Source organism: Pygoscelis adeliae, unplaced genomic scaffold (genome assembly GCF_000699105.1).
Source record: "Pygoscelis adeliae isolate BGI_AS28 unplaced genomic scaffold, ASM69910v1 Scaffold60, whole genome shotgun sequence".
Taxonomy (NCBI): Eukaryota; Metazoa; Chordata; class Aves; order Sphenisciformes; family Spheniscidae; genus Pygoscelis; species Pygoscelis adeliae.
This window is the reverse complement of record NW_008823954.1, coordinates 3,427,873-3,441,970: the sequence shown is the minus strand read 5'-3', so window position 1 is coordinate 3,441,970 and position 14,098 is coordinate 3,427,873. Positions and strand designations below refer to the sequence as shown.

The 14,098-nt window shown below is 43.3% G+C and overlaps 2 protein-coding genes across 2 annotated transcripts in view; both read right to left on the bottom strand.

Moving 5' to 3' along the window:
- The window catches only part of TMEM140 (transmembrane protein 140), a 5,675-nt gene extending 5,295 nt beyond the window's left edge, over positions 1-380 (bottom strand). The window contains 1 exon segment of the mRNA XM_009322478.1: positions 266-380. The gene's annotated coding sequence lies outside the window, so the exon portion shown is untranslated.
- Positions 381-4,455: 4,075 nt separating this feature from the next.
- Positions 4,456-14,098, bottom strand: part of LOC103916039 (cytosolic carboxypeptidase 3-like) — a 29,013-nt gene continuing 19,370 nt past the window's right edge. The window contains exons 12-16 of the mRNA XM_009322988.1: positions 13,283-13,351; positions 12,055-12,112; positions 7,430-7,478; positions 5,938-6,140; positions 4,456-5,255 (exon numbers count right to left, since the gene is read on the bottom strand). Of these exons, the coding sequence (XP_009321263.1) occupies positions 4,996-5,255; positions 5,938-6,140; positions 7,430-7,478; positions 12,055-12,112; positions 13,283-13,351 (639 nt within the window). The 3' untranslated portion in view covers positions 4,456-4,995. The remainder of the gene's footprint in view (positions 5,256-5,937; positions 6,141-7,429; positions 7,479-12,054; positions 12,113-13,282; positions 13,352-14,098) is intronic.

Here is a 14,098-nt window from a genome sequence, read left to right as displayed (position 1 = left end):
CGCCCCCCCGGATCCCTCTTTCGCCCTCAGGCAGGACCGGCTGCAGGGAAACCACAGGTGAAGAAAGGCTGCTGAAAAGGTAAGGACGGCTGGCAAACAGAAACCAGCAACCAGACTGCGGAGGAACTGCCCTGAAAGTGTCCCACAGCTTGGGAAGGACCTCCTCCCTCCCAGATATTTGCACCCTGCAGCACCACTTTGCCTGGCAGCTCCCCCCGATACCAGTGGCATTAAAAAGGTGGGGGACCCAGTGGAGGATACTTACGGGCTGCCCATCTGTCTGGGTGCGAGCTGAAACACGCTGGAGAGGGCCGAGGTGCCGCCCTCAGCTCAGGTGAGCTGACCTGGTCTGTGGCTGCTGCCAGGTCCCGTGCCGGCTGGGCTCTCCTGCGTCCCAGGCAGCTGCCTCTGCTTTCTGTTTCGGTTTTGAGGGCCATGGAAGCCTGATGCAGTGCTCCTCCCTGATACTGCTGCGTCATCTAAATATGAGCAAGAAAACAAGCCGAGCCCAGCTACTGCCATCTGAGCCGGGGGCAGGTTTGCCCTTTCTTCTCCCGGCTGTGCTAACCGATGTGAATAACTGACCAGGCTAAGCTCACCCAGGAAAGTTGTGCTACTAGAGTGGCTTGGGTGTCCACGGGGGCTGAGACGAGTTTGTTTTGTTTGGACACTTCTGTAGAGGTGCCTGACCGTCCCAGTGCCGACCCCAGTAGCGCAGCACTGTCGGAGTTCACTGACCACTTTGCCCTTCTTGCACTTTGAACGCTGTCCCCCTCCCTCTGCTTCCCAGACCCGGCTTCAGGCGAGCTCCCCCTCACCCGCAGGCGCAGTGCCTACGCAGGCACAGTGCAGGAGAAGCAGCAAGCTGCCTGCCGCAACAGGAAACCTGTGAAACCTTGAGTGACGTAAGGGGCAAAACTCTCCTTCCTTTGGTCCTCCTGGCCAGATCCAGAACCATTAGTCCTGTCCTATAAGCAGCCTTGGTGGTGGCTCTGTTAGAGAGGTGTGTGTTGGAGGGTGATACATGTGGGACACCTAGACATGAAGCTGTTCACGGGGTCCCACCTAATAATTCCACATTTAGGCATGGTCTGGAAACCTCCAGGTGGTACATAGGTTGGGAGCCTGTAATATTGGCACTCACATCCAAGAGCACAAGGGAGGTGAAAGGGAATATGGGCGGAAGCCCTAAGAGAAGCTCAATGGATAAAGCCGTCAGGCAGGTGGCAGTGGGGAGGTGCCTTCCTATCTGGCCTGCGTGCGTGGAATAATTTTAGCTTTGAGAAGGACAAGGATCTGGATTGAGGCCGTTCAGATCACAGATGGCTTGGGCAGAGGTTATGGTGGGAGAAATCAGGGGCGGGGGCAGAAGACTTGCAGCAAATAAAGCTTAGCAGGCCATAGCTGCTGAGCTGAATGTGGTGAATGGCGGGGACACAGAGGGAAGCCTTGGGGCTAAATATGGCCATCATCTAACATTGGGGCTGTTGGCTGGGAAACTGAGGTATGAGCAGAGACCACTGAGGCGAGACCTGTGTTCCAGTGAAGAAACATGCATTGGCAGGAGGCATGTTTGTGCTCTCAAGAGGGGCGGTCACGCAGTTTTGCCTCACACTACTCACTTTTCTGTCATTCAGGAAGGAAAAGGGTGTATGATTTGGGTCTAGTGATCAGCCACCTCTTTAGCTGACGTCAGCACTGCAGGGGAGGTTGCTGTTTTGCTGCCACAGGCAGGAAGCACAAGCAGCTCCTTCACAAACATCCTCACTTTGCATTGGGGTCCTGTTTGCTGGGGCAATCAGGATGACTGCCACAGTGGGTCTGCTCCATCATACCACAGCACTTCTCCCTCGAGCCACTGTCCTTCTAGATAGGTGTCTGATCCCCTTCCCATCTCCTACACCGCAGCAGCCATGAGCGTGACAGATGGCCCCACATCCTGGCTTTAGCCTTTGCACACACCTCCATCTCTCTGGCCTTCTCTGGCACTGCTCAGAGCAATAAATGCACCATTTGGGAATGTTGCTTTTGGAGTGTGGCATCTTCCTGGCCAGAGCTGGTTGCCTGATTGTGCACCTATGGCAGAAGCGCTCCTCAGTGTTTCCCAAGGAGCCTTGTGTCTCCTCCCCTGCAGGGTCTCGGTCTCTGCTGCTTGTAATGCCTCCTGGGATGCCAAGGCTGCCAGCAGGGAGAGGTACAGTCAACGTATGGCGCAAGACTTGCCCTTGGTACCACTGACCTTATTCTGGAGGCCTCCTTCCTCTCCTTTGGCTGCCTCTCTGGCAGGTAGTTCCCCTGCCTTCTCCTTCCAGGCGTTTGGGCAGGGAAGATTGCGCCTGAAGGCTGGGCACGATACAATATACCCTGCTGTTCTCCTTCCTAGGGACATTTTACAGGTGTCCCCTGGCTGTCCCTTTAGCTTCAGATGCTCAAAGTCTGATGATGGAGCAGTTGGGAAGGATAGGCGTGATGGGTGTGGGGTGGGGCAAGCAGGGGGATGATCATCAACATGTCTCGTGGAGAAAGAATGGGAAGGGAGAGGAGAAAGAGAGCAGGGCTTCTATGTATGTGTCCCTGGAGGTAGGAGAGATTGGATGGAGTGTTTGGGCTGCTGGGGCCTGGTGTCTGCGGGTAGGAAAGGAGAGCACTTCCCAAGAGCCAGCTTCCACTAAATTCCTGTGCAATCGTTTCTTCCTGGAATTGTTTCCTGAAATAGAAATGTAATTTCTTGTGTGCATTAAGGAGATGTTCACATGGCTTTACAGTGGAATGAACTACTCTGCAGTCCATCTTGGTTTCTCGTGGTACAGTTAAAGCACGCACAGCAACACCGTCAGCAGTTCTAGTAATACTAGGAATCACAGGTAAAGCATGAGAGGAGCTGGGACTTTCAAAAGTGTTTTGCTTATTTTAGCCTGCTGTTTTAAAAGTAAGCTACCACACTTGCTTCCCAGAAGTTGGTTACGACCCTGGTCCTCATTCCCGAGGGAATCCCCACAGCAGAACTTTGTTCCCTCTAGTTACTCAAAAACCCTCTCAGCTATAGATATATATACACTATAGTATATATATACACACTATATATATATACACACACTATATATATATATAGTATGTATACTGCCCCATTGTACCAGACTTGAGGGGTTCCTGTGGGAGTCCTTAGACTGTTGAGAAGAGAGGTTGGAGTTCACTTCATATTCTTCTACATTGCTTAGAAATCACTTTTATTCAGAAGAAATCGTAACATGACTATTTTTTTTCTCAGCTGTAATCTGCTGACAACTAAAAATAAATAAATCTCAGTGAAATGAAACCAACTCTATGCTTTTCTTCCTATAGCTGTCACGAGGAGGTTGCTGGCAACCTAAGAGCCGGAGTCCCAAGGCAGTGCGAAGCTAGATGGCTTTGTGCTGTCTGCATGTGTGCTGCATTTAGGATTCCACGAGACTGAATCCTAATCCCACAGGGTGTCAGATGTGAGGCTCCCAGAACTCGTTCCCCAGGACTGGTGCCCGGGTGGCTGCAGCCTTTAGGTTGGAAGGTGCCCTTCTTCACCGTACTTGCATCCAGTTCTAGCCCTGACAGAAAGCTGACCCACTTGTCTCTGGGAGGCCTTGTAATGATGACTTGTGCCTATGTGTCTAATTTTTTGTCTTTATTACTGCATTTGTCTTGCTGTAATACGGTATGGTTTTTCCTCTTGTTTCTTATACAGTGCACCACAGAGGGGCTGTTTGGGATATTCCCTTCCAGCGATAAATTTTAAATATTTTAAGTATTTGGCCAATTCTTTCTTCTTGCAGATACAAATAATTTAGGTTTTATTTATTACTGGCAATTCTAGCTCAGCCCCTCTCAAATGCTCAAAACTTGATGGCCCTGATTTTGCAGCAATAGGTTCCAGTGTACAGATTACAATGGAGCATGCTGTAGAGACAGAGACGAGGTAAAGAGAGGAAGCCCACTGACTTGCTTTTGCTTACTGGGAAATCCGAAGTGCTAGGAAATTTAAAGGAGACACAACTCAGTGCCTGTCTTAAGCAGCATATTTTTCATCTCTTCTCCCAAATGTCTGTACAATGCTATACACATTAAGAAAATGCAAACTATACAGGTGTATGACTGGAATGAGTGAAATATTACCCGGGTATGTAAGAACACATGAATGGCCATACTGCTTTAGGCTAAGGGGCCATCTATCACAGCACCCTGCCTCCAAGGTGACCGTGCGTGGATGCCCAGGGGAGAGCAGGAACAGAACAAACATATCCAATACTTTTCCCAAGCACTCTCCTACATTCTCACTCTTTTCAGCTGAGGAGATTTCCCAAGCCGTATATGTCTATTCAAAAACGCCCAGTGGTCTATCTATAAGGTACATGTCCACCTGGATCCATGTACATTTTTTGCATCCATGACATCCTCTAGCAAAGAGTTCCACAGACTGACCGACTGTGTACAGATTTTATGTCAAATGTTTTTGAGTGTAACGTGTATTTGGTTTGTTGGTGAAAGGGGGGAATGATTTTCGTGGCTTATGACTCTCCAGTTTCTCTACTATGATCAAGGAATGGTGGCTTCAGCTGCTTGGTGAATAATCCCTCTCCTTGAGAATCTTAGGGAAACTTCCAAATAGAGTGAAGAAGCAAAAAACAAAGGGAAAAAAAGAAGGGGGGGGGGGAATTAGCTCTTCACAGAGCTCTTTCTTGAAGTGGAGTCTGCCTTACAAAAACAGTACTTATTGTTTAAGAGAAATGATACTTTATATTCAGGACAGACTCCCCACTAAACTGGTTTAGAATTTGGGATGCTTCTTCATGTGGTGAGAGAAACTTCATGTGTAAAATTAGCCAACGCATGAGAACTATTTTTCAGAAAAAAAAGAGCAAGAAGAATGTTGATTTCTGCAGGTATCTACTCCCTCGCTGGTAGAGTCATAATCCATAACCAAAGTCTTGGGAATTGCTTGAGCAAATCAGATACGTGACACTTTCATGTGCCTTCATTGGCTGAAGAACTGGGGCTCCAAAATATACCCCGATATTTTGCAGCATGATGTCTGTTCTTTGCTTCAGGCAGTAACGGCAGAGAGAACTGCAGTGTGTCTTGTGCCTGGCAGGATTTACTCTTCCCAAAATTTACATCTTGGGTTGCTGTCCTGGTTTTCTTGGGCTTTGTGCTTTTTGAGGGGAGCCTCTCCTTCATTTTCCTTTCTTCCTTTTTCGAATTGCTCTTTGCACTATGATCATGACCTGAGCCAAAAAGGAGGAAAAAACAAATCCATGTCAACTACTACGGAGTTACTACTTACTAAAAAAGTACATGGCTTTGGTTTCTTTCACAAGGAACTGTGGTATTATGGCAGAAACATTTATTTTACTAGAGGAGAGCCACAACATGATTCAAAATCTAGTACTAAAACGTGGAAACTTCAGCCATAGGCTCAGGACCTGGTTTTATTGCTCCAGCGATATGATACTCTATTGACCCACCCTGGAAAGGCTAATTCCAACATTTCACAGAATCAGACCATACATCCCTTTACAGCATGCTGATACGTATGAAAAGCAATGAACTGATGGCTGGAGCCTCTCCCACCAGTAACTGCAGAAGGATAGTGCAGGGTCAGAGGCGTTACCCTTTGCCATTAGGTTGAGATTTTCCAAGCTCTTTTCCCCGGGCTGTTCACAAAGAGGTTAATCAGCTTCTGGACCTCTAGTCTCTCAGCTGGGAAGCTCTGTGACAGCAGTTCTGGTATCTGCCACAGTGTATCAGCTGCTGCTGAACACACAGGAGTTTTCCAGCACTGCTAATGTACTGCCACCATCTGTCTTATGCCTTTCAGTACCTTGAGACAGCTAGACCAAGAAACCCACCAAACAGAACGAAATCCTATTCTTTGGTGTATTTTGAATAGAACAATAACTGAGAAACCTTTTAAATACTGAAATTTCTTCTCTGCAGACTTGGAGACACTTTTGCCATTGTGTTTTCTCATCTTCCAGGAGACCAGATTAAAGCTGGATGAATGGAAATTTGTGGATGGGATCGTATCACAGCACACACTTTTTCCTGCCTTCTGTGGCACAGATGGCTTTTCATGATTGCCTTTAGCATCATGGGTGAGACTCTCAGACCTAAAACACAAAGAGGTCAGGTCTGAAAATATTTTATCTCCACACAAGTTCATGACAAGACATACATAAAGATGACCGTGCAGAATAGAAAATCCTTACAGGTAACATTTCCTGCTAGTTTAGTCTGAAGCGTTTCCTAAGATCATATGAGGGGGAAAAAAAAAGAAAAGAAAAAAGAAAAGAAGTAATTTACTGTATTTCAAACTACAAAGAACCACAATGCCGTCGTACTATCTTAAGGACACTATTGCCAATATCATGTAGCCACTATACCACTATACCTTCCAAGTCAGCCAGAAGTACCCATCAGAGAAGCGAGAGAGGGTTACCTTATCATCACAGAAGTAAAGACAGACACAAAAGACATTTCTTTCCTCTTTTATCAGGGGAAAGCCTAAAATGTTCAAGTTTGCGTAGCAAAGTCTGAGCTGTAAGGTGCAAAACCGGAGTCCTTGAAATCATTTAGTATGAACAAATTAATATGTGTTATTTCATAAGGTGTTTGTGGCAGGATCCGCTGCAGTCCAACTGGCTAGCTAACTCCACTTTGCTCTGTTACCCAACAACAGCCACATGTACGCTTGGCAAGACACAGAACATTATGCTATCAGTAGGTGGGTACTTAACAAAAGTAACCAACACCGATCGTCAGTGTTACTGCCACAGGGCCTTGCACACCCGTAAGAGTGTACAACCTTCATTGTTCATCACCAAAGCACCAGAACCTAGAAGTGAAGGGAATGCACTAGCAAAAAGCTAAGCACCAGCACCATGACAATATTGTGATTTTAAGATATCCAACCATTCTAAACTAGTAAATGTCCGTTTTGGACTGCCTGTGCCACCTAGCCTGGCTTGGCCTTTATTTTCTCACCTCTGCCCTGTTTCTTAGTAGCTGCATAACCCTATCTTCTCCCTCCCTCCCAAGAGAGCAGCAATCATCCCTTCCTCCAGAAAAGCACCGGATCAGTGCCTGTGCGATGGTGAGTCCAGCAAAGCTGGGGAAAGGAGCTTCAGCTACATGCTGAAGGAGGGGGTCTGGTGCTCCAGATGAGATGGAGGGAAGAGGACTCTCTGCTTTCTAATATCACCTTCCACTGCAGTCTCAACCATGGGATGAAGTGGCCAAGGACAGCTGTCTAGTTTAGGAATGAAAACCAATGAAGCACAATGTCAGAGGAGCATCAAAAGGAGGAGAACGGATTTGTAAAGAAATCAGGCTGGGATCATTCTCTCGCTCCTACTTTGTGAAAAATGCTAGAAACCTGTAAAATATAACAGTATCCTACCTGAAATCCTCTCCTACTTGTTTGACAGAGGCTGTAATTCGCAATTTTACTGTAAAAAGTAGAAAAAAGAATAATATTGAAAGAATATTATTGAAATAATATCAGATCTCTTAAAAAAAAGTCAACCCAATGAAACATCCAAATTTTGTCTTGGCCAGTTCAGACTGAGTAACTGGCCGAGGCTGATACAGTTACTTACTGTAATGCTACTTACTGTAATAGTAAGTAGTTACTGTAAGTAGCGTTACAGTAAGCAGACATCGCTGGACATCAAGCCATTTACTCAGATGACTAGTTGTGGGAATTAAGAGTTTCTTCATATTGAGTAGATTCCATCTTACATGCCCACCTCCCCTTCTTCATCTATTGCCTAATAAAGGCTATTGTGGGAAAAAGATACTCTAGGTAGCTCCCACTGAAACTGTTCCACTATGCATAGAACGGTAAATCAGGAAGTGCAGGTGCCAAAGGCAACATGATTATTTTGGTTTGGTAAGCATGAAGCTCTGTTGAAGAACATGTTCTCAGTCCTAGTGTCTGCTCCAAGGAAAGCAAGTGTTTGACATTCAAATGACACTGGACTAGAGTCATAGCAGATGTCTCCAGAGCACGAATACTACGTCAAGCCCCACTGGTCAAGCAACATGGGTGGAAGTGGGAGAGAAGAAGAGCTGGTGCCACCCGACTGATCTTGACAGGCAATATGTGCTCATGAGCTGCTCAGCTGCTAGTGCTCACTGCAGGGTAGCTGGCTGTGTAAGAACACGGTGTCCTGGGGCATAAGCAGTGCCAGCACCCAGGGAAGCTAGAAGTTAAGTAGTGTGGCAGCCTCCAGAGTGCTGGTGCCACTGCATTCAGGCAGCAGCTGAACAGGGGTCCAGTGCAGGTGAGATGAAAGTACCCGAGCGACAGCAACTTTTGCCCTTGAAATTGTTTCCTCTTAGGTACGTATAGAGCACCTGCCTTCACTACACACCCTGCTGATAAGACATCTCTGGAAGAGCTGTAGAAGGGAGAAAAAGGGTATATAAAGTGTTTTACAGGCTGTGGGATAGCACTCCAGTTGGGATCTAAAAAACAAAGTAACAAAATATTAAGAACCAGGATTATTTTTTTTTTTTCTTCCTTTTCCTCTAAGCAAGGTCAATTCCAGGAAAGCCTAGATCTGTGATCTCCTACATAAAGGACGAGAGGAAATGGCCTCAAGTTGCGCCAGGGGCGGTTTAGATTGGATGTAAGGAAAAATTTCTTTACTGAAAGAGTAGTTAAACATTGGAACAGGCTGCCCAGGGAAGTGGTTGAGTCACCATCCCTGGAAGTATTTAAAAAACGGGTAGATGAGGCGCTTAGGGACATGGTTTAGTGGGCATGGTGGTGTTGGGTTGACGGTTGGACTCGATGATCTTGGAGGTCTCTTCCAACCTTAACGATTCTATGATTCTATGATTTTTACCCTTGGGTATGGTAACATACCCAATGTATGGTATGGTAACATACCCAATGGTAACGAACAGCTGCAGCGGCGGAAGAAAGTGCTTTAAAGTCACCCAAGATTGCAAAAACATTTAAAATGCATTCTTTATTAATCTCCTCTTTGGCAGGCAAGCCCTCATCAGTCATAACACTTAAATGTACTCAACTGTACTGTACTTAAACTGTAACTGGACTGCCTGTCCCACAGAAGCCAATTACAGCTGTAATGATTTGTGCCCAGACTTAGGGGCTGACAGAGGGGAAGTCACTTTTAACTTCATCTTTGCATCCATACTGCAGGTGGCTCATGTACCTTCTTTCTCAAGACATGGATCTCCAGCGCGTCAGCTGGTATGACAGACACGGCCTCGGCACTGACGGCAGGTGAAGACCACATCTCCTCAAGTGCAAAATCACTGCTGCAGCCCAGGCCCCTGGCCTCTCTCTCAGCATGACCTGACCTAGCAGATGCAGCTTACCAGCCGGCCATGAACCAGGTTAGCTGCAGCTGGCTTTAGTGCTGCACTGCAAATACCTCACCTGCAGGGTACGGTGAGGCAGGAGACTACTGGGTAAGTTCCATGATCAACAGATGAGATGAACCAGGTCTGACAGTCTATGGGGAGGCATGTCCCTTGGACATAAATAATATTTACAATATTTTGAAGCTCCTTTTATTCTAAACAAAGAGGTGCTTTATACTGTTGATACAGAGTTTCATTAATAATATTTAACCCACCTGGCCAAAATAAAGTAGGGAAGGCAAAACATAGGAAAACCTTCCAATTATATTCACATAGGTTTAAAAAATACATTACAAACACAGGATGCCCTCAGTCAATGAATCCAGTCCTCTCCTATCACAGGCACATCCTTCCTAGAAACCCTTTCACAAACCAAATATTAACCTGTTAGTATTCTAGCTACCATGCTACTTTGTTTTAATTTTTTTTTCTGGTAAAGTTCTCCAAGACAAAAACAAAGTAGTCATAAGGTAGAATAGCTCTGGGTGCATGTCTGAGAAAAACAAGACAGGAATTCAGAACCAAGCACAAAGCCATTACTAAAACATACTGCTACAGCATGACATTGTTAGGTTTTCAGCACCCAAAGTGTGAAAATCACATGAATAAGCATCGTCCTGAGAATAAATTCCAGTATCCTTAATGTAGGCAGAGAATAAGTAATATGTTCTCACATTCCTATATTTAAGTGATCAGTGATAGCTCCCTATGAATCTATAAAACTCAGATAAAACCACAGATAATATGTATGACTACTTTAGTATTTCTCATCCAGTCCTCATTGAGGAATTCTAGATCTCTGCTCGTGAAAACAATGGCTGAAGTACCGTTCTGTATAATTTGCTGACATGACATCCGGAAAAGATTTTAAAGCTCTTGTATCAATGAGAAGAATCCTATTTTTTTTTCTTTTTGTAATTCTTGGAATATTTCTTGAGGCTTGTTTAATTGTGTAGGAGAGGTCAGAACTGAAAAGCAATGTACTATTGGCTTTGCAAAATTTTGCCAATAATATGAGCTGTAAGAATCTAAGAAAAGTGACACGATGCTGTAATTAACACTGCTCAGAGCTGCTTATTGGAATAAAAAAAAATAACAATAATGGCTAAAATCAATGAATGCTGACTTATGGCACTGTGGGATGAGGACAGGTAGCTTTCTATTCAGGACATTTCTGCTCTGCTACTTTCTTCATAGATTAACTTGTTGATTTTGTATGCTTGATAATGGGCTGTTTCATGGCTTTGTGGGTATCTGCGAAGCCACAAAGTTTGACACTAAGCATAACAAATTCCATTGCTTATCAGTACTCTGTCCACAGCAACATTTTCTATTAAAACTCTACCAAAAACTCTACCAAACCCTATCCTTAAACTCCTGGACTGAATAAACTCTACATTCCTGTAAGAAGCCTATTCTGTTTTAATATGAAACATTAAAAACTATATTAAAATTATATTAAAAATATGACTTTATGAAAACCAGATTTTTAAGGCCTGAAAGAACCACAGATCATTTCATAATTCATTTTGCCTACCATGAAAAATAGGCTAGCAATTTCATTCACTTTTCTGTGGACTCTGTTGTAGACTGTGTGTTTGACTGAAGCGGGACAGAGAACCCACTACATCTCCTGGAGTTTGCACTAACGGGCATTCTGACTCCCTGCCAGAACATGCATCTCTTATTTCTAATGCAAATTTGTCTGTTATCAATTGCAGTCACAGCTTCTCATGCTTTCTTTTTCATGGACTGAGGCTATCTCTGCTACTTTCTGCTACTCTACTGAAGAACATCTTTGTATTTTAGGAGACAATTTTCATCCCATAAAGTCTTGTTTCATCATAAAGTGGCTGAACTCTTAAGAGACAAGAAGTTGTCTCCAGCTCTCACATACTTTGAGGGGTTCTGTTTTGCATTCTTCTTTTTTAAAAAACTGTTTAAAATAACGATGACACCAGAAGTAGTCAAAATAATTCAGTATTAGTCTCAAAGAAGTTCTACAAAGAAGTCAAGATAGCTTTTCCCTCCTTGTATTTTCACATAGGCAAAAACTGTGTTTGTCCTCGTGGCACAGTATGAAGATAACTCATGTTGAGCTACTTGTTCCCTTTGACACCTAAATCTTTCCCAGATTTCCTCATGCTTGCAACGACACAAGTCCTCCAGTTCCATTTCCTTAGCCTCCACATTTGCTTCTTTCACTTTGTACTGAAACCAAAAAGTTCTGGTTGATCACAATTTTCCATAGGATTTGAGCTGCCTTGTTTGACTTCAATGAATGTTTTCTCCTCTAGTCTCTCTGGACCAAATGAGCACATTATTACAAATGTGTGTACCCGACTGCCAATAGGAAAAAATATTTTTTCACCTCTCTGGAATTTGCCTCGGGTTCATTTTTTTCTCCAGTGAGACCATTCCCACTCAGTAAAACAGAGTGTAATAACAAGATAAAGACAGCTTAAACTAAAGAAAAATGAGCTCTTCCAAATGCTGAGACTGAGTGAAATCCCAGCCAAAGAACACTGTACTTATCTTTTTGGGACATACTCTTTACTGAGGTTTGAGATTACAGAAAAAAAAAGGCTTATTGGGATTTTAAGAATTAAAGAAACATATGATGTTTACCTTTTTTCACTGGGTCAAGTACCTGAAACATCTTATGTTGAGTTTCAATGCCTTGAGTCTGTGAAACAGAATAGAAAGATGAATGAATTATTAATAAGTTCCAAAAGACTGAACGACAAAAAGGTATTGTCATCTTTATGATCAGGCACTTCATGGCTTGTTCAAGGAGTATACACTAGGTTAGGACAGGGGAAGCTTGGTAAGGGTTCAATAACTAGTGGGAAAACAGTTAACGTGTAAAGATCAGGCTTTTTCTTTCGTTTGTTTGTTGTTTTTTTTTTAAGCAGAAGGCAAGCTAGGCATTCAGTATTTGGCCCTATTTTCAAAAGCTCAGAAAACTCAGCAACTTATGTTCTCTTTGCAAGCTGTTGGGTGCTCAGCATTATAAAAAATATTTAAGTTAAATTCCTTTTCATGAAAGTAGGAACATAACATTAGACTCCACTGTTTTCATCTAGGATTTTTAAGTGTTTGTCAACTACAACGAGGCTCACATTTTCTAAATAGTTATGTAGGATGCCAAACAGCAAAAATGAAGAAGTGATGTTTTTAAAAAAGATTAGACTATTCTGACAATGTCCTTTTAATAAACTTAATCCCATGGTAGTTGCTAGGCCACCTAATGCTGAGTACCAAATCACACACTCTGAATGGTAGGAAGGGGCATGACGCAGCTTTACAAATATTGCCAGCACAAGTATTTCAGAGCTTGGGCTTGGTAACGATCCCAGAGTTAATTAAAAAATTTACTGCCTGTTTCCCTAGAACATCCTGTGACCTTTCCCTTACTCTTCTCTTCACAGCACTATACTGGACTGGAAAAAACAACAGAAAATGTTTTAATGGACTTGGCAAAAATCTTGTTCAATGAAACTGGAAGTGGAACAGGTCCAGCTGAGGGAGTGAGGTGTTAGTATTTTGAAGACTGAAGAAGAGCTGGTATAAACTCCAGCCTCAAGGCATATTCCTTGACACAAAGATCTGAATGTATCAAATAATATATTCATGAGACATAATTTGGCCATTTTTTCCTGTCCCAGACTTGCTGATGTTGATACCTCATTCATAGATGAAACAGACAATAAAGAGCAATGGGCATTCTAGGTCAGCAGCTTTTGGTGACAAAATTGTTTGTCTAAAGTTACAGTGGTTGAATTAAGTTGTCATACGTCAGTCTCTGGTCAGACAAGGAGCACAACGTGTTTCTACTGGGATGAAAAATACTCACATTTTTGCTTTCATGACTTCTGTCCTTAGCATTGCTGTGAAAATGTTCTCCTGATGTTTTGTTTTTTTTCTGCACAGAAAATAGTATGTAACCCTTTTGATTCATGAGGGAATATTACAGTTACAAAGAAAAAAAGAAGAGTTGCAAATAAACGTGATAATCACAATGCCAGAAGGAACACATGTAAGCAAGCTGCTCAAGACTGAATTCCTTATGCTGTTCTGTTCAGCAAATATTTATGAACCTGGACACAAACACATCATATTGACAAGGGACCTCACTTCCTACTCAATTTGGCTTGTTTATTTTTAGTCTGGGAACCTGGAAAGCCAGGCTTTCTCAGTAATATTAATTGCCACTGCTCTGTTTTTTCAATGTAGGGCCTTCTGAAAAGAAAGATAGATTACCATAAAATGCAAAAAGCTTGGGAAGCACTGGTCTACCTACTGAATCAATGAAAGCATTAATAAAGCAGCCAGCATTATAAAGTTTATGTACATAAAGAGAATATTACCCATCAAAATATTAATGTGATGTCTTCTTTCCAAATGACAGTTTGCTTTCTCTAGGCAACAATAACAGTGCTCCTATTTTACATCTGAGGGCCATGTAGTTTTCTAGGCTGAACATCAGCAAAGTGCCGTTGAGGGCTACATACAGCTCCAGCATGAATTTCTGTCAAAAACTCTACTGTACCTGTGATATTCCTTGCTATTCACCTTTTTTAAATGCCTTTAAGAACTTCCATCAAGAACAACAACAGAAATTTTGGTATGTCTTTTGATCTAACAACCTTAATTAGTCACTGAAGTAGAT